This window comes from Chiloscyllium punctatum, chromosome 41 (genome assembly GCF_047496795.1).
Source record: "Chiloscyllium punctatum isolate Juve2018m chromosome 41, sChiPun1.3, whole genome shotgun sequence".
NCBI lineage: Eukaryota > Metazoa > Chordata > Chondrichthyes > Orectolobiformes > Hemiscylliidae > Chiloscyllium > Chiloscyllium punctatum.
The window spans coordinates 29217675-29236392 of NC_092779.1; the positions used below are offsets into that span (position 1 = coordinate 29217675).

Consider the following 18718-nt stretch of genomic DNA (forward strand, 5'->3'; position numbering starts at 1 on the left):
GGCATCAATGTGGACTTCAAAAGTTTCCTCATTCCCTCTTCCCCCACCTCACTCTAGTTCCAAACTTCCAGCTCAGCACTGTTCCCATGACTTGTCCTACCTGCCTATCCACTCCACCCTCCTCCCTGACCTTCATCCCCTCCCCCACTCACTTATTGTACTCTATGCTACTTTCTCCCCACCCCCACCCTCCTCTAGCTTATCTCTCCACGCTTCAAGCTCTCTGCCTTTATTCCTGATGAAGGGCTTTTGCCCGAAACGTCGATTTTACTGCTCCTCGGACGCTGCCTGAACTGCTGTGCTCTTCCAGCACCACTAATCCAGAATCTGGTTTCTAGCATCTGCAGTCATTATTTTTACCTATACTCATAATGTACTGCACACAGGAAAGCGGAAAGTTCCTCGGCTTCATTTCTCCATAGATGTGAATTGTCCACATCTCACAGCCATATAACAAAGTATTAAGACCCGGACCTTATAAATAAATCATTAGCTTGGTTTGAAAGGTCAGCACAAGCTAGCAAAAACTGGTAGCTGTATTTCTCATGTGATAATTCAGTTCTGCATCAAGGAACTAATCTGTCACTGTAGACCTGAGGTAACAGGATTTCCACTGGGGGTGATATTTGTGTAACCAGTAATAGAGATGCATGACCTTGTCCTATTGCCACAGGTTTCTTCACACTAAAGATCGGAGGAAAAAGTCACAGACGTCCCAGAATCAACGTCACAAACTACCTGGTCAATACCATAATGCCGTTTACAGGAGTTGGCTGTGTGCACATTGGCATTTCCATCATTAGAACAAGGAAGACATTGCAAAAGCACATCATTGGCTATCAAGCGTGTTGAGATGTCCTGTAATAGCAAAAAATGCTATTTAAATGCAAGTCCTCTTTCTAATGGTGTCATGATTTTCAAGTTTTCCTTATTTGTATTAAAATTGCCAAGCTCAGCAAGAGAAACGTGCGAGAATTTGGACTGGGAGTTGTAAGTGTGTCTCTCCTGGAGATGGCCCTTATATTCGCCATTTTACCGGCCTGATGATTAAATGCATTGAACAGGGAGCTTTCCGAGTCTCTGTCAGGGAGTTGGACTAAAATTGGAACATGAGTCAGTCACAGTGGGCAATAGACAAGATCTACAGAGCAGGAGTGCTAACAGCATATGAACTGCCCATAAAACATCAAAAATCTCCTCCTGACTTGGGGGACATGAATATAATAATGCCAGAGGAACCATACACAGGCTCCAGGGCCAACGCCACCTTTTTGTGCCTCTGTTGCCTCGGGAACATTGGACCATGTGACTCTTTTAATTTGCTTAATTGGATGAATAACAGAATATATAGCAGAGGCTGTGTTTCTTGTATGTGAATCCCATTAGAATGCATGGATGCTTTTTCAGACAGCTAATCCACACTCCAGCAAATGCAAGGGCAAATTGAGCATATTTTCAACCCTCTGATTTACTGGAAGATTAGCCGCATGGGGCAAGAAATTCTGTGCCAGCTGGTTTTGAGGGCTGGTCTGTCCTATCAAGTTCAGGAAAATCGAGAATGATCATTGTAAGGCAGTATTTTGATGTAAATCATCAGCACAGAGTGGTAATAATTATCCATTTTGTAATGAGCTTATCATGAATAAAAAGGAAAATTAAGTGCTGGCATTTATATCACACCCCCTCAGGGAAACTCTCAAAGAGCTCGACAGCCATTTAGTCATTCTTGAATTGTACTTAGCTTTGTACTGCAGTCAACATGTAGCTATTTTGTACACAAGCTCCCACAGTCACATGGTAATGACAAAGCTGCTTTTGGTTTAAGGAAAAATGATTGGTCAGGATACTGTGGAGATCCCCTCTGTTCTTTGAGTCACAGAGTTATACAAATGTAGTATGGAAACACTCCCTTCAGTCCAACTCATTCATGCTGACCACATATCCTAAATTAATGTCGTCCCATTTGCCAGCATTTGGCCCATATCCCTCTAAACCATTCCTTTTATATACCCTTCCAGACACCTTTTAAGTATTGTAATTGTACTAGCCTCCACCACTTCTTCATTCCAAACACACACTACCCTCTGTGTGAAAGAGTTGCCCCTGAGGTCCCTTTCAAATCTTTCCCCTCTCACCTGAAACCTATGCCTTCTAGTTTTAGACTCCCTCACCCTGGGGAAAAGACCTTGGCTATTCAGTCTATCCACGCCCCTCATAATTTTATATATCTCTATAAAGTCACTCCTCAGCCTCTGATGCTCCAGGGAAAATAGACCCAGCCCATTTAGCCTCTCCCTATAGCTCAAACCTTCCATCCCTGGCAACATCCTTGTGAATCCTTTCTGAACTCTTTCAAGTTTCGCAACATCCTTCTTCTTCTTCAGAAGTGCCTGGGAATCTTTTGTGTGAATCTCCAAGGGAAGACAGGGTTTCAGTTAAAACTTCCTCTAAAAGAAGGGTCCTACTGCAAAGCAGGATCCTCTTGGTGTTGCACTAGAGCATTACACTACATTTTCTTCACATAAAAAACAATTCTGGAGTGGAATATAAACGTGAGCATCCTTCTGATGCAGAGATGACAGTGCGATCATATGTACCCATTATGGCTATTGGCATTAAGGAGATTTCCTATTCTTTCCATTAAGATTTATAACATTTTTAGTGTTTTCTTGATATTCTATTCCATTTTCTGACTGAGAACTAAAGACTTTATTAAAGATAGTTGAACTAAATGTTGGAAAACGCATGGGGCTTACTGAAACCTGTTATTAAACTAAAATTGCTGCTTTTCTGAAGATAATAGGTTTTTTTGACCATATAAGATGACAAAGTTGAATGATTAGGTTCATATGCCTCGGCGGCTTGGGTTTGAACATAGCGATAAAAAAATTTTGTGGAACTGATTTTCTAGGTTTTGTGTGCCAATTGGGTTCCTCGTGCATTCAGCTCAATGACACAAAGCAATTCAAAACAACTTTGATTCAAATACACAATACAGAGATACCTCAATTATAACTGGTGTGAGAAATGGAAAAAAATATACCACTGATGTTAAGGAATGAAGCTGAGACTTTTGAACAGTGTCAATGGGGTTTATTTTCAATCTGACCTAACTGGAGTTGTCATGTTTGCTAGTTACATCGGAATGCAGTCTGACATTGCTTGGATTGCACTTACTCTTTTTTCAGCAGTATTCTCCTCTGGGTCAGTTTGGCCATGGTTTTCTGTAAATTTGCAAATGTTGCTTTCAGAGTTTGAATCGTATCCTTGCTCTCTCTTAACCTAAACAAGAAAACAAAATGAGTAAAACAAAATTTGAAATGTTTTCTTGCCTCTCACAGCACTTCCCAACACTATCTTCCCATCCAAGGGAAATTATTTAATTTGGGATTTGTTTCTATAGTAATAGGTTTGCAAACCCACTTAGAAGCAACTCATTCCTCAAGCAACAAATCTGTGACTTACAAGGTTTATATAGTTTTGCTTGATAAAATGTAATATAATAGACTTGGCACTAATGTTAAATTCATTGGAACAAAAAAGGTATAGCAGCAGCATGGATTTGAAATTAGCTGATGAGGGAAAACAGAAAGTCACGGTATTGGCTTTGGACTGGGGTAACAGTCTCGAGGGGTCAAATTTCTGAGCATTGCTCTCTTTGATACATATTAATGATGTGAACTTTGGGTGACTGGACACAATTTCAAAATCTATGGATGTTGCAATCCTTGAAAGTACAGTAGCGCCTCGACATACGAATGACCCCGTTTCCGAACAAACCGGTTTACGAACAGGATTATACGTAAAATTTTGCTTCAACGTATGTACGAAATTCAAGGTACGAACGAAGGTACGAATGCAAAAAGCCCGTGTGCGACCACGTGGTTTCATTGTTCTGAGCTTGTTGAACACAAAAGCTCTCGGGCCCTGCGTGATCTCATTCAGTTCGTCTTTGGCGTGTGTGCTGTGAACAGCGTTTGTTGCTACGTCCAAGCATTCTCATGCTATCCAAACAATGGGAAAAACTGATTCAGTTCGCGAACCGAGTCCCGGAATGGATTAAGTTCGTAAGTCGAGGCGCTACTGTATTGTAAACTGTGAAGGAAGTTGTGGTAGACTTTAAGAAGATAGAATCCAACTAGGCTAATGGGGAGACATGTGACAGATGAAATATAATGCAATAAATGTGTGAATTATAAACTTAATAATTTAATATGCAAAGTGAAACAGCTAGGTTGGAACACAGTGAGCCAATTTAAAATAAAGGATAAAATTCCAAAGTGGGCTCCTGGATAGAAAATCCTAGAGTGATACGAGCACAAATAGATAAGGATTTGAGGGCAGGTGGAGAAAGTCATTCAAAGGATATGTGGTCCTGGAGTTTATAAATAGACATATAAAGTACAAAAGCAAGGAAGCTCTGATGAACCATGATAAAATACTGATTTGGCTTCAAATGGAGTATTGGCTTGGACTTTCTGATGACAAGTAGTATAGGTGGGAGTTGTGTTTCAGGATACTATGGAATTCCCAATGGAGCAGACTTCAAGGGAACTGTTTGGAAAGTTGAACACTCCGATGGGCAGTTCTTTTACATCTGGAACTTCCCTAAAGTATCCTTTTAAAATCGGATAATTTGGAGGATTTCACTACATTCAAGCAAATAGGTACCCAGGAAAAGTTAGACAATTACCGACCAAGTCTAACTCCTGGATACCTATTAATTCCCAACCTACCACACCACCTGTGCTATACCTTGTATCCCAGGGCCCAGATCTGACAACCTCCCTCTCCCCAGGGGCCCAAAAAACCCCTTTCCCCATGGTACTTACACCTCCCTCACCCTTTGACAACAACCCCCTACAACTGTCTCTGATAACACCCTTCCCCGCAGGACCCAAAACCATTTACTTCCCAAGGGCTGGAGTCAGCCCATCCCCCCAGAACCATGGGACCCAACACCCTCCATATCCATTTGATCAGATCCCACCCATCCCCAACCCACTCTGAACATCACTTATTTGGTCCCTCCCCACTTTGTTGCCTTGAATCCTATGCACTTGGCACCTATCCCCTACCAAACTAGCACACTATCCAGCTCGCACTCTACCCTCCAGCCACATGGAAACCTTACCAACCCAGCATCGTAGTCACCGGACACCCTGGCACCTTAGTCTCATAGCACCCTCACCTCACACTGATGTGGTTAGCTGACCATTGATATGGTCAGCTCAAGGGGCTGTTGAAGTGACTGTGTGTGATGCTGGACATTTACATCACAGAATATGGCAAGTGACTGTTATAAAAAAGGGAACCCGGTTTGACTTCTGCTGACCCTCCTGCACCATGAGGGGATCTGTCAGATTTAAAGATCCTCAGCATTTCTGAAGGAACCTTGATTTGAATGCCCTTTTAGAATGAAACGGTAGACTACGGTAGTAGTGTGATTGTCCTCAGAAAGTCCAGCCTATTTTGTCCAGACTGGACACGACATTTTAGGAAGGCTATAAAGTCTGCATAATGTGTGGATAAAATCCTTGAAAGTACAGTAGCGCCTCGACATACGAACGACCCCGTTTCCGAACAAACCGGTTTACGAACAGGATTATACGTAAAATTTTGCTTCAAAATAACTCCAGTGATAATAAAATTCATTCTGTGGATAACTGTCCATGTTCATCTTAGAGATGAGATGTTTGAAAGGAGATTTGATAGAGCTGTTCAAAATCATGAAAATATCTAGACAGAGCAGATAAAGAGAAACTATTCCTGTTGGTGGAAGGAGAACAGGAGGACAGTGATTCAGCTGAATAATAAAAGAACACCAGGTGAAACACGGGTACAACATCTTTTCTAATGCACTGAGTGCTTACAATCCAGAATGCACAGCCTAAAAAAGCATATTAAAGAATTTCAAAATGGGAATTGGACAAGGAAACGAGGAGAAAAAAGATCATTTTTCACAAAGGTTCCTTAGACAGCACCTTGCAGGCCCATAATCGCTGTCATCTTGAATGACAAACCATAGGGACACCAGTTTCTTTGCACACCATACACCATTGTATCTCGGGAACGTATTGTCATCCCCTCATTGTCTCTGCATCAAAATCCTGGAACTCCCTCCCCAGAATATTGTTGGTGTGCCTACTCCAAATTGGTTACAGTGTTTTAAGAGGGCACCTCACCACCATGGAAGAGCAATTAGAACAGACAATAAATGCTAGCCCAGCCAACGAAATCCAAGTCCTAGAATTAATAGTGTTAAAAATTACAAGCGGAAAAATGTGTTGCTGGAAAAGCGCAGCAGGTCAGGCAGCATCCAAGGAGCAGGAGAATCGACGTTTCGGGTATAAGTCCTTCTTCAGGAATGAGGAGAGTGTGCCAAGCAGGCTAAGATAAAAGGTAGGGAGGAGGGACATGGGGGAGGGGTGTTGGGAATGCGATGGGTGGAAGGAGGTTAAGGTGAGGGTGATAGGCTGGAGAAGGGGTGGGGGTGGAGAGGTCGGGAGGAAGATTGCAGGTCAAGAAGGTGGTGCTGAGTGCGAGGGTTGGGACTGAGATAAGGTGGGGGGAGGGGAAATGAGGAAGCTAGAGAAATCTGCATTCATCCCTTGTGGTTGGAGGGTTCCTAGGCGGAAGATGAGGCGTTCTTCCTCCAGGCGTCGTGTTGCCATGGTCTGGCGATGGAGGAGGCCAAGGACCTGCATGTCCTTGGTGGAGTGGGAGGAGGAGTTGAAGTGTTGAGCCACGGGGTGGTTGGGTTGGTTGGTGTGGGTGTCCCAGAGGTGTTCTCTGAAACGTTCCGCAAGTAGGCGGCCTGTTTCCCCAATGTAGAGGAGGCCACATCGGGTGCAGCGGATGCAGGAAATGATGTGTGTGGAGGTGCAGGTGAATATGTGATGGATATGGAAGGATCCTTTGGGTCCCTGAAGGGAAGTGAGGGGGGAGGTGTGGGCACATGTTTAGCATATCCGTCATTGGGGAGCCAGGCCGCCTACTTGCGGAACATTTCAAAGAACACCTCTGGGACACCCGCACCAACCAACCCAAACGCCCCGTGGCTGAACACTTTAACTCCCCCTCCCACTCCGCCAAGGACATGCAGGTCCTTGGCCTCCTCCATTGCCAGACCATGGCAACACGACGCCTGGAGGAAGAGCGCCTCATCTTCCGCCTAGGAACCCTCCAACCACAAGGGATGAATGCAGATTATGCAGATTTCTCCAGCTTCCTCATTTCCCCTCCCCCCACCTTATCTCAGTCCCAACCCTCGGACTCAGCACCACCTTGACCTGCAATCTTCTTCCCGACCTCTCCGCACCCACCCCCTCTCCGGCCTATCACCCTCACCCTCACCTCCTTCCACCTATCGCATTCCCAACGCCCTTCCCCCAAGTCCCTTCTCCGTACCTTTTATCTTAACCTGCTTGGCACACCCTCCTCATTCCTGAAGAAGGGCTTATGCCCGAAACGTCAATTCTCCTGCTCCTTGGATGCTGCCTGACCTGCTGCGCTTTTCCAGCAACACATTTTTAAGCTCTGATCTCCAGCATCTGCAGTCCTCACGATCTCCTCCTTAACAATTACAAGGCAATGGGGAAAAGGTATGGGCATGGGACTCACTGAGTTGTTCTTGTAGAAAACAAGAAGTGACACAATGGGCCAATTAGCATACTTGCACAGTGATTCCAGCGTCAGTTATTGCTGGATTAAGTGATTCATCAGGTGCATCCCACAACAATTATTTGCAATTGCAATGTTTAATAGCCTATGTTTCAGATGTCCAAATGCATAAGCTAACCAACAAGTAAATACTCACTTCTGCCGAAAGCGCAGTTCTGTAGCTAAATTTCAAAAGAAATGCAAAATTAATTTCTAAACCAGAAAGCTAGATAAAAGGTTATGTCAGCTTGTTTACTGTATATTGTTGAAGGCTTATATTTGAATGATGCATGATATCCACTTACAATTAAGACACATTTTCAATTGATGAGGGAGGGACAACAGCTGAAAACAACTTCTTCTAAGAATTCATATCCTGCAAAGTGGGCTGATCGTTTTTTCTACTCTGAACTACACTGGACTATTCCCTCAGTCACGTGACTAGAGGAAGCAAACACTGTGACAGCAAAAGCATAAGGCTATCATATTGTAAATGGTAAATTAAAGCTAGACTAGGCCCAAAGGACAAAAGCAAGGCACATTAAACTGGACCTTTGTTGTTTTTTTAACAAGGCATATTTATTCAACTCTTTCCCTGGGACTTGCTGCTCAAAGGAATGTGTGCCTTGGCCTAAAGAGGGGTAGGAACGCATCTCTGAGGGTAGATTGGTCCTGCATTATTCATCTGCGTCTGGTCTGAATGTGAACATCGCACAATACAATGACCTGAGAATGTTAACACTATCTACAAAGCCATTGGAGATAAACTCTGATCTGGATCTTTGTATATATAGATTCCATGATAAGTAATCCCAACAATCAGATGATGAGTTTTGAATTTGAACCATTAACATAATAAGGAATGTTGGTGCCAAGTTAGTAGATCATGAAAAGGATCGTCCAGTGTGCTAGATACATGACCTGAAGAGATTGTCTTATAGTTTATACAAATTATACAGAGCACGTGACTGAGCCTATGAACAGAAACAAGTAAAATTGAACCACAAACTTGGTCTAAAGTCAACACTTCAAAAATTCTTTAGTGATTTTCTCTTAACTTATGATAACCCAAACCAAGGAAGAAAGAGAAAGGAGCATATGAGTGCAGTCACAAGAGTTATGTGTCACCTTGGAGTAATCTCCAAAAGCAGATCTATCCATAATCCAGCAAAAGGGCAGGCAACTAAGAATAGCTAAGAATAGTTCAATTACAGCTTTGGGAAATACGATGAGAATATATTTAGCAATCTTGATGCTACTCAAGGTAAAGCAAATCGAATACTTCCAAAGGAGCTTTTGAAACACAGCCCAGAAAAGCAGGAGTTGGTTGAATATGGTGCTTATCATTGTGCCTACCTTTGAGCTTACAAGGAGATATTAAAGTCAGTTTACTGCTTGTGAGGAGTACATAAAGGAGGCTACAAAGGGACAAAGATCTATTAGGTGGGTGAGCAAGGATCTGACAAATAGAGTATAACATGGAAAAATGTGAGAATTATAAATAATAATAAATAATAATGAATAATAGTAGATTAACTTGTTAGCCAGGCTGCTGCACAGAGAGAACATGGTACCAGTCAGTGACATACTCTTGAAAATGAGTGGTTAGCCAGGAAGCTGCAGACAGACAGAAGTACCAGTCATTGACAGGGGCTACGAATGTTCAATATAAAAAAACAGCTGACACACAGGGGAAAGCAGCTTGTGAACTGAAAATGACCACAGTCATTTGGTACTGCTTGGTACCAAATACATTCTGCAAAAAAAAAGTAAGAAAGATGAGGTAATGAACTCGCCTTATTTGAACTAGAAACAATGAAGTAATGCTACCTAGGTCCCTGGTCCAGAGCCAATAAGGCAATGACGTGCAATAAGCAGATGAGTCTGAGCCAACAGGAAAAAGACACCATAAATCAAGAGAGAGAGAGACAAGGGAAAAGGATAAAAGAAGATCCGCAGGGTATGCAGGAAGTGAAAACTCTGGACACCACCCATTGCAGAGAGACAAGTAGGAGGCTGGAAGATCACAACAAATCAGGCAGCATCAGGAGGTGGAGAAGTTGACGTTTCGGGTGTAACCCTTCTTTAGGAGACCCATCGCAGAAGCAGACACGGTGACATCAAGACGCAGAGCAGCATTTGACTAGTGTCAGCCGTGGTTAACAGTATCTTTGATCGGGTATTAGCTTTTATATTCTGTGACTACTCAGGGAGTGTCAGAAGACTCTAGTGGGTATATAAATAGGTTCTAGTTCAGTTTGTGGGAGAATATATAAGCTTTAGCTTGTAATAAAACATATAAGAAATATATACATTGTTTAATACATTAATGAAGGAACTTGTGAAGTTACGAGTATTGATTCTTCTCCCCTCAATACAAACTAGCAGCTGCAGCTGGTGATTGCCGGACTCAAACAGGCACCAACAGACATTTGGTGTTCCTGCAGAGTGGGTTCGAGTGTGAATCCCTCTGCTGAGTCAGCGGGGGACTTGAGTCAGACCGAACCAGAGCCTGAGGTTCGAGGACCATCTTCCTGCTGAGTCAGCAGGAGGCTCAGGTCAAACCGGAGCAGTAATGTGCACATAGGACAGGAGCTCGGGGTTAGAGGGGACAATTCTCTGCTGAGTCAGCAGGAGACCTGAGGCAGACCAGACGGGAGCCTGAGATTAATTTGTAACTATTAGAGTATGACAAATCAAGAGGGAATGGACTGCTCTGATTGGACGGGGTTCCTCCAGAAATACATCCTAGGGAAGTGACTGCCATATAGGGAGTATGCAGGTCATGGTTGGGACGAGGGAAAACCCACTGGGGAAACCCTCTGGAAAGGTGCCCAAGCGCAGATGCCAGATAAGAAATTAAAGACAGTCCAGAAGGCGGTAGCTATCAGACTGCCTGCTGGAGGAGTTGACAGAATACCGACAGCAGGCTAGGTTAGAGAGGGTAGAGAATAAGAGAGTTCGTGAGGAGATAGCTCACCTCAGTGAGAAGGTAACCCACCTGCAAGGACAGAGAAGTGCAGACTTGGTACATATGAATCAGTGTCAGATATAGTGCAAGAAACTGTTTAGGGAAAGGAGTAGGCGAGTGGGAAAAGTCCAAACAGCTAAAGTAAAAACATAGTGATTTAAACGCAACAATGAATGTGATTCAGAGAGCAGCTCAGAAAAAAAAGTAGTGCTGCTAATCAAACTAAGTGTCCGAAACAGATGGAAAGGCTGCAAGATCAGCTCACTGCACAGAGAGGCATAATATGTGCTTTTTACATCTGAAATAGGTGAGGAAGGTGGCGAATGGGATGAAGGTTGGGACAGTTTAGTGGATGAAGTGGCTTGGTACAGCTATAATGATGGGGATCCCATACCAGAGGATCGTCCGCCAGTCTATGACCTGAGATCAAAGACCCCATCGACCCCAGTGGCCCCCTTCATAACCATCAGAACAAGTCAAGGGGAGGATGGTGAAGAAGTAATGAGAGTGATGTATTCCACCTCAGGTGTAGTACAGCAGTTGAGGGATATTGCCAAAGACATTGGGACATACGTATGTGGGGATGATCCTCGGGAGCTATTCTAAGCGCTCAATCAACAGAAAGAAATACATGGTTTAGATGATGCAGGGGAAATGAAATTAATGGTTATGGGCCTACGCCCAGATACATATTCTGCCTTACATCAAGAGCAGGAAGTTGGAAGAGGCACAAATGAGGCTTTAAAAGAGCAGCTGTTGACTGTCATGAGCATTAACAGAGGGGACCCAGTGTAGGCGCTAACAAAATGCTATCAAATGAAAGGTGAGCACCCCACAGCATTTGCAGAATGCCTTTGCGTAGTGTTTCAGTGGGTATATGGTATAGCCTTGGACAGGAACAGTCTTGAGGAAGAGGATGGTAACCCATGGCTGAGAATGCTGTTATCACATAGCGCTGAGGAGTCAAGAAGGCATTAGAACAGTTTGATCTCACTGCCAAAATGCATGTACTGAGGTCTGGATGATCAGGAAGATAGTTAGGGCATGGGAAAAGGAAACAAAAAATTTACCCAAGGCCTCTGGGCGAAGGATGATGCCCGTCACACATCGACAGCAACCTGGAGAAATGAAGAGTGGAGGAGTATGCTCAGAGCCTCCATCCTGACAGTAGAGGCAGAGGAAATGTCTCAGGAACAGGGAGAACTCAAAGCGGGGTGTACAAGTACTACAATTGTGCCAAGAGGGCCATTTCGCGAGAGAATGCCCAAATTTGAAACGTGAGAATGTAGGCCAGGGTGGAGGAGGTGCCAGAGCCTAGCCATGATGGGCCCGAACAGGCCCAACCCCCAATGTGATGTGACAGAGATACCACCGTCTTCGGGGATGCACTCCGAACTGCAATGACGGTTGCAGACCTCTCCGTTATGGGTATGTGATGAGCGGTGGGATAAAGCAGGGAGACCCTTAGTGAATGGTAGAGTTGGAGGCCGTCCTGTTATGTTCTTTTGGGACAGCAAGGAATCCTGAATCACCGCCAATACTATCCAGATCAATGATGCAGATTGGAAAAGTCAAAGTAAACAAAATAAAATCATTTTAAGTAGATTTATGGGACATTCACACGTGGGACATTTGAGCATACCAATGGATGTGAGTGTGGGAGACATAATATTAAAATATTCATTGAACCTTACTAAATTACCTAGAGAACAAGAACATATTCTATATGACCAAAGCAGGACTCTGTTATGTTCCCATTAGTTGGTGGAGAAGGATAGGATATGCATAGTCAGGGTACTGTAGGTAAAACCAAGGAAGATGAGTGATGAGTGATGACTCTGGAGTGCAATGAATCATTGTACAGCACTCACAGTATTTGCCCAACATAAACATGACTGTGGGAGAATGGCCGGGAGTGTGGGTATACAGGGTCCAGACCCCAAGCCACAGAAGCAGTGCAAGCAGAAGAAGAGGTAGGGAAGGTAATACAGAGTCTGCTGCAACAAGGGATACTGAGACCAGTAGCTTTCACTAACAATTCGCCTGTTTGGCCAGTGAAGAAACTGGGTGTTAGCTGGTGAGTAACGGTAGACCACTGAGCATTGAAAAAGGCCACCTCATTAACAGCTCCCACCGTAGCAACTAGCCCAGAGGCAGTAGTTGAGCAAAATGATGGTGCGCAGAGGTTCATGGTTTTTGACATAAATAATGAGTTTTGGTCAATCCCACTTGAGAGAGAATGCCAATATAAATTTGTGTTTACTTTCTAAGGCCAGCAATATACGTGGACTGCTCTACCACAGGGATTTCAAAATTCCCAGTCCATATTTCACCAAAGTCTAAGAGAAGGGTTAAAAGGGGTGTCAAAACCTGAATGTCTGGTGCAGCATGTAGATGACCTGCTTCTACAAAATGAAACTAAAGGGGAGCATTGTCAGCTGCTCATTGAGTTGCTGCAGCTGTTGTATAAGTTGGGTCTGAGAAAATGCAGATGATGAAGCAGGAATTTACTTAGCTGGGAATGATTCTGTCACTGGGAAAAAGAGACATTGACAAACAAAGGGTAGAGGCAGTCTGCAGACTCCCTGTCCCGCAGGACGTCAAAGGGTTATGGTCCTTCCTGGGCTTGGTGGGATAGTGCAGGGACCACGTCGATGGATTCACTACAAAAGTGGCCCCGTTGATGGAGTTATTAAAAAGGAATGCAGCCTCAGGGTGGAAAACAGAACACACACAGGCCATAGCAGCTCCAAAGCAATCACAATGAAGACCCCAAATCCAACTGAACCGTTTTCATTGGAGGTAGCCACCACAGACACTACCCTCTTGACATTTCTGTTACAGGAAATGCACAGGAAATTAAGACCAATAGCATATGCCTTCTGCATGCTCTCACTGGTAACTGCTAGCAACCTTCTGGGCAGTGCAACATTTTACTTAGATAGTGGGGCTGAAGCCAGTTACAATATTAACAGAACACACCCCCAGACAGCTACTACTAGATGGTAGGATTAAACAGGGTTCAGTTAGTCAGTATAGAATCGCTACGTGGACACTGTTGCTACAGGGAAAGGATATCACTGTAAAAGGAGTAAACACCACCACCAACTTAGTACATCAGGGAGAAAAACACGAATGTCAATTGACGAAAGCAAATAGTCCCAAGGGCTCATTTGTACCAAAGCAAATGGGTGGGAGTAAAATGGAGCCTGAAAGCAGGGAGGCAAAGGAAAAGAGAAAGGAAGAACCCCACTTCGAATTTTTGTGGATGGTTCCTCAGCAGTACAGGAAGGAGAAAGAAAAATGGGCTGTGGGATATACATGGAGGATGAGAACAGACAGGAAAGATGTAGCATAGCTCTGAAGTTACCCAGAACCATGAGCACGCAGGCAACAGAGTTAGCAGACATCGCATATGTGGTTGGTCACCCAGAACACTTTCAGGTATATACTCTGACAGCATGTATGTCTGTAATAGCCCTCACAGAATATTGGCCCAATGGAAGGAGAGAGGTTCTGTTTCAGCGGATGGAAAGCCCCTTCCATCAGCTCCACTGTTATGATACCTGTTTGAAGAAGCACAGGGGAAAGGATACGGGGTCACGAAGATAAAAGCTCATTCAAAACTGGTCTCCCGAAGGAAACAGGAAGGCTGATGAGCTAGCCAAATAAGGCGCTGTATGAGGGAAGGAATGGCGGCCACCAATTGAGGAAATCGGGGGCTAGAAAGAGAAACAAGTCGAGGTGATGGATTCAGAAGAGGAACAAAAGAAAGACGGAGAACTGAAAAATATTAATAGGAGCAGATTCAGACACATATGAAGCACACAAGGGGATTTATGTTCAGGACAGAGTGGTTTTATTTGAAGGAAAGTTCGTGGTGCCTGAGGGAGAATGAAATGAATTAATCCACTGGTACGAAGGATTAAGGGTCAGCGGTGGAGAATACCATGGATAAGATCAAGGAAATGTGCTGGTGGCCTGGAATGAAAGGTGACGTGGAACACAATGCTAAGAATTGTTTGATCTGTGCGCAGCGTGACCCCAATAGCAGCATTAAGAAAGGGGCCGTCTGACATATTAGACCAGTAGAAGAGCCTTGGACTAACGTACAAATAGACTACGTAGGACGCCTACTCTCGCACACCAGGAGGATACCAGTACATTCTGGTATAGTGGATACCTTTACTAAACGGGTGGAAGCTTTTCCGACGACAGCAAACCCAGCCAGGGATACTGCAAATATTTTGTTTGAACGGATATTCACTCGTTGCAGTAAAACCCGGGGCATAGAGTCAGACCAGGGAACACATTTCACGACCTAAGTAATGCAAGATGTAATGACCCATTTTGGGATCAGACAGAGATTCCACATATCTTATAGACCACAGTATGAATCAGATACTGAAAACCAAGATAACCAAGCAGATTGTTCTGTCCTATGTAGTGATGATAATTAGGAATACTGCGGCTTCTTCCACAGGCTGCACCTCTAATAATCTCATGACAAGAAGGGACATGAGAGAAATGGAGGAGTTTGGTAGGTTTGGACTTGTCTGAGCCTGAGGTAGGCAGCATTATATCAGAAAAATGGGCACAACAGTTGGTGAAGGAGGCAAATTATGTAGCAGCTCACCAACAGGGGAAGAAGAAATAGCAAAGGAAGGCATATTCCAACACAAAAACCAGCCCGATAGAGTTGAAATTGGACAAAGAGTAATGATCAGAATACACCAGTCCAAAGTTCGTAGGTCCCTAAGAGCTAGTAGATAGAGCTAGCCCATCTGCATACAGGTATTGAGAGCACCAGATAAGAGTGGCTGGTATCACATCCATCAGTTAAAGCTAGTAGGAGAGAAACAGGGCAACCACCTTTGGCATGTGATACTCAATGCTAAGGTCGCTCTGAGTTTCCAAGGTCAGGGGAACCAAGAGCAGGACCAACTGCAGATGCCCAAAGAGATAACTAAAAGACAGCCTGATATTGGCTGTCCATGAACAGAGGATAACCAACAAAAACAACAAAAAAAGAAAAAGCACAGAGAAAGCAAACGGGTTAGACGAAACAGATGGTCAGAATATGGAACAAAATGGGAACAGTGGATGGACGATTTGGCTTGGTTTATGGAGAACCTGGACTTAAAATAATATGGGAATAAGACTGTAAATAAGAGCAGAAACTACACTTATATGTTACAGACCCAGCCTAGAATAAGGGGATGAATGCATTTTGTTGCTATTGGATTAACCATGTTTTGGACTGCAGTTGAACAGGCTTCAGAGCTACCACAATGGGCGAACATGCCTTGTCAACACTGGAAGACGATCCCACGACCAGAATCACCTCTGCTCCACAGTGCAAGGAAACCCAAACTAACAAAGGACATAAGAGGACTTCAGTTTGTATTACGGAGGAGTGGAGAGGTTGGCATGCGTGGGAATGACATTGAGTGTACTGGAAGGAACAGGAGTACAATTTTCATCTAACAGAATTCTGGAGGTGACACTGGCGATAATCCCAAAAGGGCAAACCACTAGTCAATTTATGGGTCCATTCATTTAGCAGCCATCAGGAAGTGATGGTCGAAGTAAATTTCTAAAGCCTTGAAAGGATACAACGAATTTGATAATTGATCACATGGCCAATACTTCTGAGAAGGCCTGTTAGGCCAAATTATGTGCTGTACAGGGGAACCTCAATTATCCGAACGTGATGGGCGGGCAGTATTTCGTTCGGATAATCGATTATTCGGTTAATCGATTAAATGCCTTTCCTCCGGGGCTTGAAGTTTTTAAAGTCTGCTCCCTGTTCAGGTGACTGCACCAACACACAGCGTACGAGACCCCACCCCCAACACCGCCCCTGCCGCCCGCCCCCAAAACCTGGCCAAACACCCCCAGCCCCCAACCCCATCCAACACCGCCCCTGCCTGCCCCCACCCCCCAAAATTGTCCAACACCGCCCCCCTGCCCCCCAATCCCATCCAACACCGCCCCCCACCTGCCCCACCCCCCCAGAATCATCCAACACCATCCCCCAACCCCATCCAACATCGCCCCCCCACCTGCTCCACCCCCCAAAATCGTCCAACACCGCCCCTGCCCCCCAATTCCATCCAACACCATCTCATGCTATTGTAATGGATATTGCTGAAAAAGGGGTGGATTTGTCCAAATGCCACCAAGGAGGGGGATCACGAGTCCTGTTTTGAAGAGATTACGAGACAGAGACTTACAGATTGTGGTTTCAGTATCTATGAAAACTGTTCATGATCCATTCTGCTTGTTAACAACCAGTCTTTTCTACAATATGTCCTTGTGGAGCAAACTTATTACATAGCCACAGCAGTTATGAACTGCACCAAAGCTTAGAGACAATGCCCTCTGAAGGACACAATGTAGCCTTTAATAATGTAACTTCTGATCTGGTTATCAGTGAGCAAGTTCTGCCTCAGCCAGTAACCAAGATGGTGATAAGAAAACTTTCAATTGATACAGACCAAGAGGTCGGAGGTATGTTGCCATTGAATTACCACCCATTCTGCACTGGACTACAGATTGGACATGTACAGTGGGATAGGCAAAAGAGATACTCCATCAACGGACTAAACACACTAAAATAATTAGAAGTCATGTGGATAAAGCAAAGGAATTGCTGCAGGACCCAAGGTTATGGGATAGGTTTTGGAATTGGAGAACCAATGTTCAAATACATCCGTGGGTCAGAAATCTGTCACATGTAGTGATCCTACATACATTAGTAATCGTCATACTCAACATATGTCACCTTAGAAGATGGAAAAATGAAATTGTGCGAAGATTTGACGTAGAGGAGATAATGAAATAGAAGGAACGTCATGGAAACAATGTGTCAATTTAGATAGATACATGTTTTTGATATACACTATTTTTTCTATATGCATGTTTTTATGTATTATATACATATACATTTTTATACATATTCTATTATAATGATATAACACTGTAGATGTGCTACACCCATTAGGAAACACTGACAATCCTGGGAGTGGCCCACAGAAAAAGACAGAGAACGATCCAAAGATAATTAGGAAGGGTTTAGAGGAATAAGGGACAAGTGCTGTCAAATGGAACTAGATTAATTCAGGACATCTGGTCAGCATGGATGAGTTGGACTGAAGGATTTGTTTTCCTGCTGCCTCACAGCGCCAGAGACCCGGGTTCAACTCCCGCCTCAGGCGACTGACTGTGTGGAGTTTGCACATTCTCCCCGTGTCTGCGTGGGTTTCCTCTGGGTGCTCCAGTTTCCTCCCACAGTCCAAAAATAAATGTGCAGGTTAGGTGAATTGGCTATGCTAAATTGCCCGTAGTGTTAGGTGCAGGGGTAAATGTAGGGGAATGGGTCTGCGTGGGTGCACTTCGGCGGGTCGGTGTGGACTTGTTGAGCCAAAGGGCCTGTTTCCACACTGTAAGTAATCTAACCTCTATGATTCTAAGTATCTTTGGATCAAGAGGGTGGAGATGTTAGCCAGGCTGCTGCACACAGAGAGACAGGGGTACCAATCAGTGACATACTCCTGAAAATTAGATGTTAGCCCCATGAGGCTGCAGAGAGACAGAGGGACCAGTCGCTGACAGTGGCTGGGAATGCTCAGTGTGAAAAAGACTGCTGACACACAGGGGAAAGCAGCTTGTGAACTGAGAACGAGCACAGTCCAGGTACTCCTTGGTAACAACTACATTCTGCAAATAAAAGTAAGAAAGGTGAGGTAATGCAGAAGCCTTATTTGGACGAGGAGAATGAGGTAAAGCTACCTGGGTCCCTAGTCGAGAGCTAATAAGGTAAAGACATACAATAAGTGGATGAGCCTGAGCCAACAGAAAAAAGACACCATGCCTTGAGAGAGACAAAGGAACAGGATAAAAGACGACCCTCAGGGCGTGCAGGCAACAAAATTTCCAGAGACCACCCATCACAGAAGCAGACCCTACGTCAAGTATGTGGTGACTTCAAGAGAGACAGAGAGCAGCATCTGACCAGCGTCAGCCCATGTTAACCATATCCTGGATCAGGTATTAGGTTTTGTATCGTGTGACTACTCAGGG

The 18718-nt window shown here is 44.3% G+C and overlaps 1 protein-coding gene across 1 annotated transcript in view; it reads right to left on the bottom strand.

Moving 5' to 3' along the window:
* The window catches only part of LOC140465127 (uncharacterized), a 77833-nt gene that overhangs the window by 10874 nt on the left and 48241 nt on the right, over nucleotides 1-18718 (bottom strand). The window contains exons 13-14 of the mRNA XM_072560992.1: nucleotides 7820-7844; nucleotides 3178-3282 (exon numbers count right to left, since the gene is read on the bottom strand). Of these exons, the coding sequence (XP_072417093.1) occupies nucleotides 3178-3282; nucleotides 7820-7844 (130 nt within the window). The remainder of the gene's footprint in view (nucleotides 1-3177; nucleotides 3283-7819; nucleotides 7845-18718) is intronic.